The sequence below is a fragment of the Choloepus didactylus genome, chromosome 4 (genome assembly GCF_015220235.1).
Source record: "Choloepus didactylus isolate mChoDid1 chromosome 4, mChoDid1.pri, whole genome shotgun sequence".
Classification (NCBI taxonomy): domain Eukaryota; kingdom Metazoa; phylum Chordata; class Mammalia; order Pilosa; family Megalonychidae; genus Choloepus; species Choloepus didactylus.
Genome location: NC_051310.1, coordinates 67,998,205 through 68,013,764, shown reverse-complemented (window position 1 = coordinate 68,013,764; position 15,560 = coordinate 67,998,205). Strand labels below are relative to the sequence as shown.

At 40.0% G+C, this 15,560-nt stretch overlaps 1 protein-coding gene across 1 annotated transcript in view; it reads left to right on the top strand.

Annotated features, from left to right (window-relative positions):
* Positions 1-10,409, top strand: part of GABRG3 (gamma-aminobutyric acid type A receptor subunit gamma3) — an 805,263-nt gene extending 794,854 nt beyond the window's left edge. The window contains exons 8-10 of the mRNA XM_037832811.1: positions 4,838-5,034; positions 5,333-5,392; positions 9,988-10,409. Coding sequence (XP_037688739.1) covers positions 4,838-5,034; positions 5,333-5,392; positions 9,988-10,269 — 539 coding nt within the window. The 3' untranslated portion in view covers positions 10,270-10,409. The remainder of the gene's footprint in view (positions 1-4,837; positions 5,035-5,332; positions 5,393-9,987) is intronic.
* The last annotated feature ends 5,151 nt before the right edge of the window (positions 10,410-15,560 follow it).

Below are 15,560 nucleotides of genomic sequence, written 5' to 3'. Positions count from 1 at the left end.
TAAGCTATGAGATGAAGCCCAGAGTTCACCCCTGAGAAGCTAAGAGAAGATCCCCAGATGCTTAGAGAGAAACACCCTGGGAGAAAGAAGCAAGGACACACAGGAGCTGAGATAGAGGAGCAAAGACAGAAGCCCATTTTAGAGAAAGCCATTTTGAAACCAGAACCCAGAAGCAAAGGACCAGTAGATGCCAGCCATGTGCTTTCCAAGCTTACAGAGGTGTTCACGATGCTGTTCTAGTTTGCTAAAGCTGCCAGAATGCAAAACACCAGAGATAGATTGGCTTTTATAAAAGGGGGTTTATTTGGTTACACAGTTACAGTCTTAAGGCCATAAAGTGTCCAAGGTAACACATCAGCAATCGGGTACCTTCACTGGAGGATGGCCAATGGTGTCCAGAAAACCTCTGTTAGCTGGGAAGGCACGTGGCTGGCGTCTGCTCCAAAGTTCTGGTTTCAAAATGGCTTTCTCCCAGGATTTTCCTCTCTAGGCTGCAGTTCCTCAAAAATGTCACTCTTAGTTGCACTTGGGATATTTGTCCTCTCTTAGCTTCTCCAGAGCAAGAGTCTGCTTTCAACAGCCATTTTCAAACTGTCTCTCATCTTCAGCGCCTGTGCTTTCTTCAAAGTGTCCCTCTTGGCTGTAGCTACTCTTCAAAACATCACTGACAGCTGCACTGACTTCCCTCTGCCTGTCAGCTCATTTATATGGCTCCACTGATCACGACCCACCCAATGGGCAGGCCAACACTCCATGGAAATTATCCAATTAGAGTCCTCACCCACAGCTTGGTGGGGTGCATTCCAAAGAAACACTCAAAGAATTACAATCTAATCAACACTGATTACATCTGCCCACACAAGGTTACATCAAAGATAATGGCATTTGGGGGACACAATACATTCAAACTGGCGCAGATGCCGTTGACCATTCTTCAGTGAAGGCGTCCTCTTATTGATGCTTCAGTATGGACACTTTTATGACCTTAGAACTGTAAAATTGAAACCCAATAAATCCCCTTATAAAAGCCAGTCCATTTCTTATATTTTGCATAGCGGCAGCATTAGCAAACCAGAACACCTCCTTCCAGGCCCAAGGCAAAGGCCCCACATTTCGTGACCTTTGAATCCTTGGCTCTGTCCTCAAAGTCATTCTTTATTTATTTATTCCTGTGTCTGTCCCTTTCAGTTCAGATTGGTAGTATTTTTGCTGGTATAAAATAATCAAAAACCTTATTGTCTTCAGTGGATGTTGAAGGGATACCCAGCATTAAACATTAAGGTTCTTCACAGATTATGACTTTATTCCTGGTTTCTGCTGAGATGTTGGATTGGCTCCATCAGTCACACACAAAGCCTTCTAAGCAAATGGTTGTTCAGCCACACCCTTATCACTGCTTCCAGAACATGCTATATGAATAGGCTGATAATTTGCTAATTCAAGTTCTGTTTCATTTTTGCTTAGCACAGATCCTTCCTCAATTCATCTCTTTCCACTCACCTTTTACTGTAAGCAGGAAGGAGAAACCAGGTGGAACCTTCCACATTTTGTTTGCAAATCTCATCTAAATATTCAAGTTCACCATTTACAACTTCTACTTTCCATCTAACAGAAAAATATAATTCATCCAAGTTCTCTGCCACTTCATAATGAGGATCACCTTTCCTCCAGTGATCAATAGCATGTTCATCATTTCTTTTCAAGGCCCCTCTGCAAGCAACTTTAACATGTACAGTCCCACAAACTATCTCTTTCAGGCAATATAGGCTTTTTCTATGAAGCACCTCAAAATACTTCCAGCCTTGTGCTGGTTTGAATCTATTAAGTCCCCCACAAAAACCATGTTCTTTAATGGAATCTTGTGGGTGCAGACTTACTAGTCTTTTGACTAGGGTAGAAACTTCTGATTGAATGCTTCCTTGGAGATGTGATCCACCCATTCTGGTAGGGTCTTAATTAGATCTCTGGAGTCCTTTAAGAGAGCTCATGGAGAAAACACACTCAGAGAAGCTGAGAGAGACATTTTGGAGAGAAGCTAAGATATGTAATCCACAGCTTGCCCCGGAGAAGCATCTAAGAGCTGACACAGACCCAGATGCTTGGAGATGAAGACAGAAAGACATTTGGGGATGCTAAGCTAAGAGATGAAGCCCAGAGTGTGCCCCAGAGAAGCCAAGAGAGGACCCCAGATGCTTAGAGAGAAACACCCTGGGAGAACAAGCAAGGATGCATAGGAGCTGAGAGAGAGAAACTAAGAAAGACAGAAGCCTGGAGACATTTTGGAGAAAGCCATTTTGGAATGCAATCTGGGAGCAAAGAACCAGATGTCGCCAGCCATATGCCTTCCCAGCTGAGAGAGGTGGGCCAGATGCCATCAGTCATTCTTCAGTGTTTGGACACTTCAATGGCTACAGAACTGTAAATTTGCAACTTAATAAATCCCCTTTATAAAAGCCAATCCATTTCTGGTATTTTGCATAATGGCAGCTTTAGCTTGGAACAAGCCTCTACCCATTGCTCAATCAAAAGATGCCTCCCCATTTTTAGGTATTTATTACAGTAGCATCCCTCTTCCAAGCACCAAAAACTGTATTCATTTCATAGGGCCACCATAACAAATCACAACAAACAAGTGGCTTGAAACAACAGAAATGTATTTTTTCACATGGTGCCCAGAAGATGTAAATCAAGGTATTGTTAGGGTCTGCTCCCCCTGGAGCCTCTAGAGACGATCCTTCCTTGGTATCTGGTGGCCCTGGGCTTTTCTTGGCTTGTGGCAGCATAACTGCAGTCTCCACCTCCATCTTCACATGGCCATCTTCTCTCTGTGTCCCTGTCTCTGTGTCTCTCCCCCACATAAGGATCCCAGACATATTGCTGTAAGGGCCCCCCCTGCTCCAGTAGGACCTCATGGAAACTTAACTAATTACATCTGCCAAGACCTGAATTCCAAGTAAGTTCACATTCCCAGGTTCTGGGAAGGACAAAGATTTTAGGGACATACCATTCAACCTAGAACACATTGTCACCACATATTTAGAAAGCTTAATTGGATATTTATTATAAAAGCTTTTTTTCATAGAAAGTCACTTACATCAGTGTAGGCTTTTCCAGTTTACACAGCATTTGCAATGAGTATTACAATCTCCCCACCAGTAAGGAGAGGGAGACATTCTGTTTTCACTGAACTGATTAAAGACACTGATTTTGAAAAGGTAAGTGATTTTTGAAAGCCATGGCTGGGAGGGCCCAGAGCAAGGCTGAAGTCTTTGAATTCCAGGTGATCAAGCTCTCCACCCACATGCTGTTATGCTTATTCTCCAGCTGGACCTGAAGAAACCACCCTGAGCAGGTGCAGGGATGGACTAAACAGTGGCTGTAATGCTAAAGCACATGTGGGACTAATGTGTGTACATCTGTCACATGTACCTAGTCCTTGAGGGGTCCATGAGGCATGCATTTTATTGTATTCCCATTTGTCAATTAAAGTTTTTGAACCACAGAGAGGCCAGAGTATAGAGGTAATGAGTGTTAAAAGCCAGATTACAATGTGTTTTGGTTTGCTAATGCTGCCGTTAGGCAAAGTACCAGAAATGGATTGGCTTTTATAAGGGGGTTTATTAGGTTACAAATTTACAGTTCTAAGGTCATAAAAGTGTTCATACTAAGGCATCAACAAGAGGATACCTGCACTGAAGAAAGGTCAATGGTGTCCGGAACACCTCTGTCAGCTGGGAAGGCATGTGGCTGGTGTCTGCTGGTCCTTTGTTACTGGGTGACGTTTCAAAATGGCTTTCCCAAAAATGTCCCTGGGTTTCTCTTAGCTCCTCTCTCTCAGCTCCTGTGCATCCTTAATTCTTTTCCCAAGCATGTTTTCTTCTAAGCATCTGGGGTTCTCTCCTAGCCTCTCCAGAGCAAACTCTGGGCTTCGTCTCCCAGCTCAGCATCTCCAAATGTCCCCAGGCATTTCTAAGTGTCAAATCCCAAGCACCTCTCCAAAAGTCTCTCTCGGCTGCTCTGAGCTCCTTCTGTCTGTGAGCTCTCTTATAGGGCTTATTTCACTTGATAATCATCAAGTCATTTCACTCTTCTTCATGCTCAGTAATCTCTTTTCTTTTTCTCATTTATGTTTCTTTCTAAACTTGCCATCATATCTATGTCTCTTTTCTAAATCATTTCCACAGAGCTGAAATCTTTATGTTGACCCACACATTTGAAATAATCAATGTCACAACAACACTGCCCTTAAAAATCACTCAATATATTTGAGGAGGCAGACATGCAGAGGTACATGCAATTCACTGTGATGATGCAAAAACTAAGGTTCCAGAAGGTCCACTGATTGTGCAGATGTGCACGTCATCAACTCTGCCTGGGATGCTACAGAGAAACTGTTTGAGGTCTTGAAGAAGACTGGGAGTTTAAAAATTGGGTAGGGATGGAGAAGTTAGAAGAAAATGGTTTATTTGGGCAGAAGTAAAATATGAGTGTGAAATTCAGAAAAGTATGGAATGTATGGGGGTCTATAAACTCTATCTTCATTTAAAATATTTGACAGATAAAATGTCAAACAATAGAAGAATTGCTGAGGATATCCAGGTAGGTCAGATTGCTTAATGTTATCATGAGACTTTATGATAAGAAATTTTATTGAAAAGTTGTTTACACAATTGTGTAGATATTACAATCAAAAGTAATACTAAATTAAGCACACGATGTCAAGAAGGACCTATGTGGAAACAACAAAGCCATGTCGCAGGGGAGGGATTGGGTCATCTTTCGATATCTCTCTTCCGTTTTGCTTCCTCGGATGATGTGATGGACCTCCTGTGTGCAGGAATCACCACGGTCCTCACCATGACCACACTCAGCACCATCGCCAGGAAATCCCTGCCTCGGGTGTCCTACGTGACTGCCATGGACCTCTTTGTCACTGTGTGCTTCCTGTTCGTCTTTGCTGCGCTGATGGAGTACGCCACCCTCAACTACTACTCGAGTTGTAGAAAACCAGCCGCCACGAAGAAGAAAACATCCGTGAGTTGCTGCAGCAAAGAGTTTCTGGCAGGACAGTTTGAGACAAATGTGCTACTTTTAAATGCATTTTTATTGCTAAGGATCTTATACATTATTTAGCTATTTATGAGACTCTACAAAACAGGACAGGTTTTCAAAGACAGGAAGATGGTCCTCAAGTTTCTGTTCATTCTCACCTTCTAGCAATATGGATTCTTAGTCACACTTTGAAGATTGCTCTTTACTGAGCATGATCTGCAATGACAGATGTTCACGGCAATTTTTTAACCTTTTTTTTTTTTTTTTACTTTTCTTGTAGTTATTACATCCAGATTCCTCAAAATGGATTCCTGAGCGAATAAGCCTACAGACCCCCTCCGTATGTATAGCATTTCAGGTGCAAATATTTCTGAGAACTTCTACTAAATTAAGATTGATTTGAAAGATATGTCATCACTTATGCATGTGTGTTCTGAAGACTAATGAGCAATGAGTGATGAAAATGCTTCCTTAAAAATGTGTTTACCTTTTTTCCAAATGTAAGAAATTTGGAAAATAGAGGAGAAAATTAATCATAGTTCCTCCACCCAAGGATTAGTGTATGGGGTACATATTTCTGATTGTTTTCTAAGTGTTTCAATAATGTGCATGCAATATGTTTTAGAAAAACTGTAAGTCATGATATATGTATTGTTCTATAACCTGTTTTTGTAACTTAAAAATATGTTATGTGCAGGTTTCCCTGTTATAAATATTATTTCATAGGTCATTTAAACAATTGCATCACATAATCATGCTTGATGCGCAGGCAAATATCTAATAATAATCTTGTTTGGGTGTTGGGCTTTTCCAGAATAGTTTTTGTAACTGTAATTTTGTCCTCACCTGAGTATCATGGCTTGGTCAAAGGGTATGTACAGTATTTGATAAACTCATTGTATGAGCCTCTTAACACTGTGGGGATACCCAGCTCCCAGAGCACCCATGCATTTAGTTAGTCAAACAGAAAAAGGGCCCCTGCAGCTATTCCCATGGGCATTTCTTCAATTAATGGAGTTAAATATTTTTCATTTGTTTATTTTTGATTGCATTTTTGTTTTCATGAATTGATTTTAATGACTTTTAACATTTACTTTAGTATTTTAACATAGCAATCTGCCAGTTATTTGTATTATGTACACTGTACTTTATATAGTATATATTTTTATAATCACATAGCACATATTGAAGACATCCTTGTGTTTTGTCATGTGGTTTTTATTCCACTGTTCAATGCAATGGGGTCAGTGCTGTTTCTTGTGCTTTTTTCCACATGCATGTTTTAAGTTTCCTTTAGTCAAATCTACCAGCCTTTTCTTCTGTGACGTGTACCTCTGGATCCATCTCAGGATGCCTTCCCTACACTTAAAAGGACACAACCGAAGCCCCACTGTCCTTTGAGCGCTTTTCTGTTCCATACATTGTTTTCAGTGTGTTCACATATGGGCTCCTTTTATCCTCACAACACCCATTCTATGGGTGAGGAAACTGAAAAATACATTAAGTAATAAAAACATGGAGCAACTGCTACAGTTTTTTAAAAAATAGTTATATTTTAATTATTAATTCATCTTTTTTTAGTATATGCTGTGAGGTATGACTCTAACTTTATTGAAATGTTGAGTAATTTATCATTAACTCACTGATGTGAGCTGCCACTTTTATCATATACCAACTTTTGTATGTAAGCAGTAATTTTATTCCTTCATTCATATCAATTCACTAATTGAGTGTTTTGCATCCCCCCATACAGCATATGTGGTTTCCTAACTGCTAATAAGTACAATATATTTAGTGCACATCAAGCCAGCTTCATAAGGAGACTCTATAGTGATTTATCTTCTGCAACTGTGTTAGAAGGTTAGTGGAGAGCCACAGTGAACACAGATTTTGCCAGCAAATTTATTCAAATAGCAACAGACTGAGATGCAGAGAGAGAAGAATGCTAAATAATAGAAGTTACAGCCAGTAGTCCAAGGCCAACAGAGCTCATTGTGGTCTGGGAGAGAGAAAGATGGAATGACATCTTTGGGGTACAAATGACTCTGCTGAAAGAAAGAGAGGATCCTTTCAGTACAGAGAAAAAAAAAATTTCCACAAAACTAGAAGAAAATATAAAAATGAGGAAAGTTGGAAGTCCATGAAGAAAGTACAAAGAAAATCAATTTACAGACAGAAAGGGTGTCAGAACAGGTGAGAAAACATGGCCAGGCAGGCCTTTAGCAAGAGTTTCTACTACAGCTAAAGAAAGAGGAAGCTATTCAGTGTTTGGGTGAGAACTATCTTTTCTCAGTGATCCACAGGATTATGCTAGTTCAGGGATCACCATCACCAACAAGGAAGAATGGGAAGTGCACAGCCTCAAAGCCACGAGACGTGGGAGCCAGGCTCCATGAACCATCAGCTCCAAGGTTTGGGGTAAATCATTCTTACCTCTCTGTGCCTTAGTTTCCCAACCTGTCTTAGTGTCCTGGAGCTGCCATAACAAGTACCACAAACTTCAAACAACAGAAATTTATTGTCTCAGAATTTTGGAAGCCAGAAGTCCAAAGTCAAATTGTCGGCAGGTTCACGATCCCTCTGAGGTCTCTGGGAAAGAATCCCTTCCATGCCCCTCTCCTGGCTTCTGCTGAGGTTTGCCCACAAGACACAATGCTCCTCCCATCTCTGTGTCTCCCTCCCTTCCTTACAAAGACACCAGACACACTGAATTAGGGTCCACCCTAATCTGCTTTGACCTCCTCTTAACCAACCACATCTTCAAAGATCCCACTTCCAAATAAGGTCATGTTCACAGGACTGGGGCTAAGATTTGGCCATGTTCTTTTGTGGGACACAATTCAGCCTGTAACACCTGTGCAATGCAACACTGATGTACCCCGAGAGGGGTAGTGCCCGTCACTCGGGAAGCCTGTGGTCCGGGGGTGTGGGCAGAGCTGCAGTGCACACACAGCACAGCGCGAGCAAGTAGGGGACCCAGCATGAGAGAGCGTAACTTTGGAGTATCATTAATTAAAACCTCTCTTTGGGGGATGGTTTGAATTTTCATGACAAATGAGAATACATTTAATGAGGTCTTAAGCAATATAAGGTATAGCTGTTTAGGGCTCTTAAAATCCTACATTTTATTTTGGTATTATAGAGTGGAATTAGTTTAATTTCAAAACACTGAGGCATAATGACATCAATAGAGTTCTCTTCATCATTGTATTGAATTTACATGTGTTTCAGTAATTATAGTTTTTTTCTTCCCTAATGAAGAAGTGAAGTGGAGGTTTCTCTTGCCCCAGAAGCCTTGCAGCTTCTTTGCCTAGGACCTCCAGAAGTCACCCTTTAGATCTCCGATGAGCTGTCCCCTGTGGAGTCTTCCTGCTTTCCCAGTCTGCATCAGAGCCTTGCCTTGACCTTACATTGTTATAGCCAAATTCTCATCTGCTCTCCCCAGCAGCCCAGAGTCTACCCCATGTAGGTAGAGACCACACAGATACATAAGATTGAAGAAATGAATGGAAGGATATCTGTCTTAACATTAACATACATGTAGGAAAATTTCAATGTAATTATTATTTAATAAAGGCAGATTTTTAAAAATTGGTGCTTGTCAAAAAGATGCATATTCTTAAAAGGTGCCAGATTAAGGCGGTAATCTGCTCCGTTTCCACACTCCCCCACCCAGTGGCCTTTGCACACTCAGGTTTGAGAACCAGTAGCCCAGAGGAGTAAAATCCGTATTGGAACTGTACAGACAGCAAGGCTCCCGTGGCTGCCTTCACCAGAGTTAAGGAGGAAGACAGAGGCTGGCACCGGCTAAGGCCCTGCTTGAACAGAGATGTGTGGTCCTGGCAGGACGTGTTGAGCAAGTCGTCCAGGGCATCTGGCTTTAGGTTCTGACTTAGTTTCCAGGGCAGCGGTAAGAATGCTCCAAAAACTGGGTTTAAGGAGAAATTTGCTGTCTCACCGTTCTGGAGGCCAGAAATCTGGAAACAAGGTGTCGGCAGGGACACACTTCCTCTGGAACTTGTAGAGGGGGATTCTGCCTTTGCCTCTTCCAGCTTCTGGTGGCTTCCAACAATCCTTGGCAACCTCGGCTTGTGTCAGCATCACTCCAATTTCAGCCTCCATCTCCACATGTGCCCCCTTGCGTGTCTGTGTCCAAATTTACCTCCTCTCATAAGGAGACCAGGAGTATTGGATTAGGGCCCACTCTAATCCAGTTGGCCTCGTCTCAACTGATCACATCTTCAAAGACCCTATTTCTAAATAAGATCACATTCATGGAACGGGGTTAGCACTTGAAGATGTTGTTTTTTGTGGGACACAATTCAACCCACAACAAACAGGTGGGTCCCCAGACACAGATGTACCATTCTCTCATTTGTGGACATATTCAACAAAACCAAAATCCAAAAAGTAGAAGGAATGTGGGTGCCATTTTTCTTATAGCACTTGTTTGTTTGTTTGTTTGTTTTGGTGAAAATATAAGAGATTCTCATGATGCTTTCTAATGAGTTCTGGATGGCCAATTTCCCAACAGCTGTACCACTCCTAGACAAAGCAACTAACATGCCAGTCATATGTTTCACTGTTTCCTAATTAGTTAAAAAAATAAAAGCCCATTTTTTCTCTCCATACTTTAAAAAAATATGTACTGGTTTTAACATTTCAGGGGAATATATAAATATTCACTACAAATCAACAGGCAAGCAGGCAGTGTGTACTTGAAATGGCTAATATGCATTTGAAAATATGTAAGTTTTAAAAACTGCAACGTAAATGCTCTCCCTCTAGATTTGCAAAGACTGAAAGGACATTTGGTGGATGGGGTGCTCACATTATCTTTAGTAAATAGACTAATATAGGCACTGCACTTGATATTCCTTGGGCTGCCTCCGCTGTGTTCCGTGACGATCGTTGTGTTGTTCTCATTGCCTGCAGAACTACTCTCTGCTTGATACGAGGCCACCGCCACCTGCGATGATCACTCTGAACAATTCCATGTACTGGCAGGAATTTGAAGATTCCTGTGTCTATGAGTGTCTCGACGGCAAAGACTGCCAGAGCTTTTTCTGCTGCTATGAAGAATGTAAATCAGGATCTTGGAGAAAAGGGCGGGTCCACATAGACCTCTTGGAGCTGGACTCATATTCCCGCGTCTTTTTCCCCACATCGTTCCTGCTCTTCAACCTGGTCTATTGGGTTGGATACCTGTATCTCTAACGTTGCTTCTAGCGATGAGTTTCGAGCACCTGGTTCACACTCTTTACCTTCCCTCATCCCCAGACCCATAAGAACTGATCTGAAGTAGCCATGAAGGGTATTTCTCAGTTTATCTCAAATTATAAATTACCTTTGAACAACCGGGGAAGTATTCAGCAAATGTGTTTAGTATGTATGTCACACACACACACAAACACATGCACACATGCACACACACAAATACACAAATTAATTGAGTGGATCTGTACCTTGGTGATGTTTATGAACAGTGTTTGGATATTAGAAGCAGCTGCTGATAACCCTTGCAAAGAAATCTGTAATACATGCAGGAAAACATCTGAGAGGCTCCCTCAGGCCCCTGCCCCTTATAGGTCTTTCTCTTGCAAGCCCTTGGCCCCAGTGCCCATGTGTGCTGAACCACCCCTGGCAGAGACAGATCACACTCACGGGCACGCTGAGCTCAAGCGTGAACTGCAGTAAGTGTTGAACCCCATTTCCTTTCTCTGGGGCTCTCCTGCATGGGTGCAGTTACTTGGCAATCCTTCATCTAACAGCAGCTTTCCAGGTTTGGGAAAGGGGGAAGATGCATCATCCACCATTCTCCATGAGGAAAAAATATATATGATTTTCAAAACACTCATTTTGCTGAAGTCACAGATGTTGATCTCTGAACATTAGAAGGTTATTACTTTATTTGAAACTACTGAAAGTCAGCAGTATTTGAACTTTGTATTCTTGGTACAAGTTCAGCTTGAGTTCAGCCACATTTCACTTTGAGTTATGTTTTACTAGACCAGGGCTCAACCCCAGAGTCTGTGTCTAGTTTATGTTATTATGGGCTTAATGACTGATTATCTTCATCTTGCAAAGAAAGTTTTACAGCACTCACAAGCCTTTGTCTTGAAAACATCCCAGAGTGTGAAAAGAAATGTAGATAGAATTTTAAAAATTCTTGGAGGATATCAATTTTCAAGTCAAATCAACTTTAGATGCAAAAAAAATGGGTAATGGCCTTCATCAATTATAATTTTGATGAACAAAAATTATTTTATACTTTGAAATATGGATACGCAGCAAAATCCCAAAGAAAAGGATCCCTGACAGTTACTACTCTTTTGATATTTTTATAACACAAAACCAACTTGCTTCTTGATATTAGTTCTTTGTTATAACTGGATACCAGTATGTACTTCATAAGACACTTTTGAAGTTTCCCACCATTGATAGGATAAAAAAGGGCCCTACCAGTTAGTTAATAATGCTTTGGCTCCTAGTAACTAAAACTTCTGTATCAGAATCTTTGTGCTTCTCATATAGGTCATACAGAAATTTGAATTAATTTGAATGGAAAACATAAAATTTTACTTTATCTATTGTGCATACTATTTTTACTCATAAAAAGTCAAACATCATGCAGAGAAAGTATATAAAAGTGCTGTTTTCACACGTTACTGGAAGCATACCAGATACAGAAAGAGATGGGAATGGAGGAGGCCAGGAAAAATTGAAATTATATAGGTTTGTTCAGTCTTATTAACATAGTTGCATATCCAGTGAGCACAAAAACACAGGCATATGGTCAACGCAGGTATTCAAGGATCAAGTCAACATAGTGTCAGCCATTCAAGCCCATTGCTTTTCTTCCTGCCTTGGTTTAATATTTTCTATAGAAATCATTAGCCAACTGGCTTCTGTTTCATAATTCAAATAAAAAATAAAATAACAATAGATATTTGTGGAGGAGCAGCTTGAAACTATTGGCTTAAATGAAATTTCTGCTTTATTTGCTAATTTCATGTGCTAGTATAGAAGTTCTGTCTTTCATTGCATCACTACCCCTCCCAACCTCAGCAGAGGTGGTCTGGAGGTGCTGTGAGCAAAAGACACCACCAGATCTCACCAGAACACAGTGTGCAGAAAACAGGCTGTTCAAAGTCTGTCTCCTTCAAACCAGCTTTATAAATTTATGACTTGTAGCAATATGAAGAATTCCAACCTCTCATATTTTAAGGGAAGTTCTAAAGAGGGCTAAATTTTCTAGTAAAATTGTTCTTGTGAGGAAAATAGCCTAAAAATGTTCTTTATAATGCAAAGTTGGTCCAATTCTACCTAGAAAACAATTTTACTGGCACCTCTTATTTCAAAGTCACTTAATATTGAACATTGTTGACAATGCGTGGAAGTGCACCTATAGGATATATATACAGATACACTCTGTTTTCTGATTCCAACAGTTTTCTTCCAGACATCCATCTTCTTGATCAAAACACAGTGGCTCACGTTTCCTTTTCTATGGAGGGGAATTTTCACCTCAGGAGAGGCCAGCAGTTGTTCACTCATGAACATAAAATAGATTCCATTACATCAGTGTCTGACTAAAGAGAAGTTTCAAGTCCCCTAAAAGCACACCATCCTGTCCTCTCCAGTACTACCTAATGCAAGTTCCCCACATCACTCTTGGTTCCTGAGGTGACCCTGTCATTCCCCACGTGGCCCTTGCACAAGTGTAGAGCTGGTCGCCCACTGAAGTGTGTGTGCATTCACTGTTGGTGGAAGGAGAAGGGAGCTGTGGCACTCTCCAGCTGGCACCTTTGCCAGTATGCCAAACTATTAAGGCTGTGAGTGGAACACACACCCTGAGTCTCTACAGCAATCTGGGCAACTCGCTTTGCATGTATAATTGGGAAATACTTTTGGTGACAGTTTAGCAGCTGTAGGGCAGTAGTCTGAGTGTTCTGCATTCCAGTGGTGCTTATTGTGTCCATCAGTTTCAGAAATCATCTAAATCAAGAGTTGAGGGCTCCCATTTTGACAAGGATCCCAAATTTCTGATCACTGTGCGTCATACTTACAAAGTGACTGCTGCTTTCTTAAGCAATGTCTAGGGTGAGAGAGAGAAAGAAGAGACATTTCATGTTAATGGATGCTGCTTCAGAGTTTCAGCTCTGCAGTGTTCCAATACCACTGACCACAGTGGAGATTACGCTGATTTGGGACAGAGACTGACAATGTCACTGTAATTTACTCTGGGCCCAGACATTGCTGCCCCAATTAATCCCAGATATGCCTTAAAATAAAACTAAAAATTTTAAATCATACACACCTCATAGGATTTCCCATTTCACTGCCACTTACTAGATATAAAAATCAGCTATAAGTCACCCCAGGTTCTATTTAGCCTTTTGTGAATGGATAGGAAGAAGATTCCACTTTTTAGCATGCCAAAAAATTCTTATCCTTATATAAAATCAGTTAAAAAAACATAGCTTTTGTGGATTCTTCAATTAAGGAAATGTATATCTTCAATGGCATATATTTTTGTTGTGCATATGGGAACTTTGTGGCCAATCTAAAAATCAGCAAAATCAGCCTCATGACAGGGATATGGGTGTCCATATAGTACCTTTACAACGAAGTAATTTTACCTGGAGATAACCTGTTGTAGCAAACGTTTTTGGCAACGTGTTGTTTTGTTGCTCTGCAAAATAACTCACTCTGAGGAGCAGAGAGAGGTAACTCCATCTTGGACTGACTTACATTTGCCAAAATTAAGAAGCAATGCAGCACTTTTTGTTTAAAGGGCTAGACAACAAAACAAAAAGCCTCTTATTCTTGACCATTTTTATCTTAGCTGTCAATAACTGGAAATTTTCTGTGATTTCCCTCTTGGAGATTGAAGAACTATAATTGATGTCAAACCATTATACTTCTCACGACAGCACTTCACTGCTTTCAAAGAACAGAGCATTTCAGCATTTTCGCCACGACTTGCAGTTGTTTTTAAATCCCTTTTCTTATAGTTTATAAACTATACACATGTGGAATTTCGTCCTCAATGTCTGGAAAAAAGTTAATGGATGATTTGAGATAAATATAATCCGACGTAAATATGCACTGAAATGCTAATCTCAATATTTAATGAAGCAATCAGTGAGCTTCAGAATACTATCTTCATTTATAAAATATCAAGAAAGGTATTTGGAAGTAAGAGGGAAAGAAACAGATTGTGAATACATTGTAAATGTTAAATTCAAAATTTCCTGTTGGGCCCCCTTCAAATTGCCCCAGATTGAGGAAGTACATACTCTGTTTATGTTTCTTTCTCTCAAATTGGCCAGTAGGAAATATTCTGTGTCAAGCAGCTTAGCAGCATCTCCACAGTTGTGTTCTCCATTATACAGCAGAGCCAAAGAACCAAAAGTAACAATTCAGGATAAATAACAGACACAGCTCTGGTCCCTCACTGGTTTACATTTATTATAAAAATAGATTTCTGTCATTATAGGGGAAAGCATGCAAGTCTTGAGATGAGAGGATAACAGTTCAGTCATTCATTTTTGCTGGAAGAATAAAAACTCATCTTCTCTTTAAAATGTCTGATAGTTTTGAAGGGTAGAGATTGGGGCATTTCCACTTCTTTTCTAAAAGTAGTTTTACTGAGATATATTCATATACCACATAATCTACTCAAAGTGCACAATCAATAGCTTTTACTATAATCAGAGTTGTGCATTCTTCATCACAATCAATTTTAGAACACTTTCATTACTCTGAAAAGAAAAAACCTTACATAATTTAATTCTGTCTCTATAAATTAATTTATATTGACATTTTATATAAATGGAATTATACAATATGTATAATTTGGTGTCTGGTTTCTTTCATTTAGCATAATGGATTTTTTCCAATTATTGTTATTTTTTTTAGAGAAATTGTAGGTTTATAGAAAAGTCATGTAAAAAATACAGCACCCCCCATGTACCCTGCTATTGTTGACAATTTGCATTAGTGTGGTACCTTTGTTACAATTGATGAAAGAATATTAAAATATTACTGTTAACTCTAGTCAATAGTTTATGTTAGGTGCATTTTTCCCATATACTACTCTATTCTTAACAACTTGTAATATTGTCATACATTTGTTATAATTTATGAAAGAATACTGTTACATTTATACCATTGAAGCCCAGTTCATCATCCACAACAGGGTTCACTATTTTATACAGTCCTATTTTTTATCTTCTAACTTTCCTTCTAGTAACATACATGACCCAAAACATCCCTTTTCAACCACATTCACAAACATAATTCAGAACTGTTAATTATAATCACAGGAACATGTTACCATCACCACTATCCATTTCCAAATATTTATAATCAACCTAAATAGAAATTCTGCACAAATTAAGCACCAGCTCCCCATTCTCTATCCCATTCCCCTGGTTACCTATATCCTAGATTCCAACTCTATGAGTTTGTTTATTATAACTAGTTCGTATCAGTGAGATCAT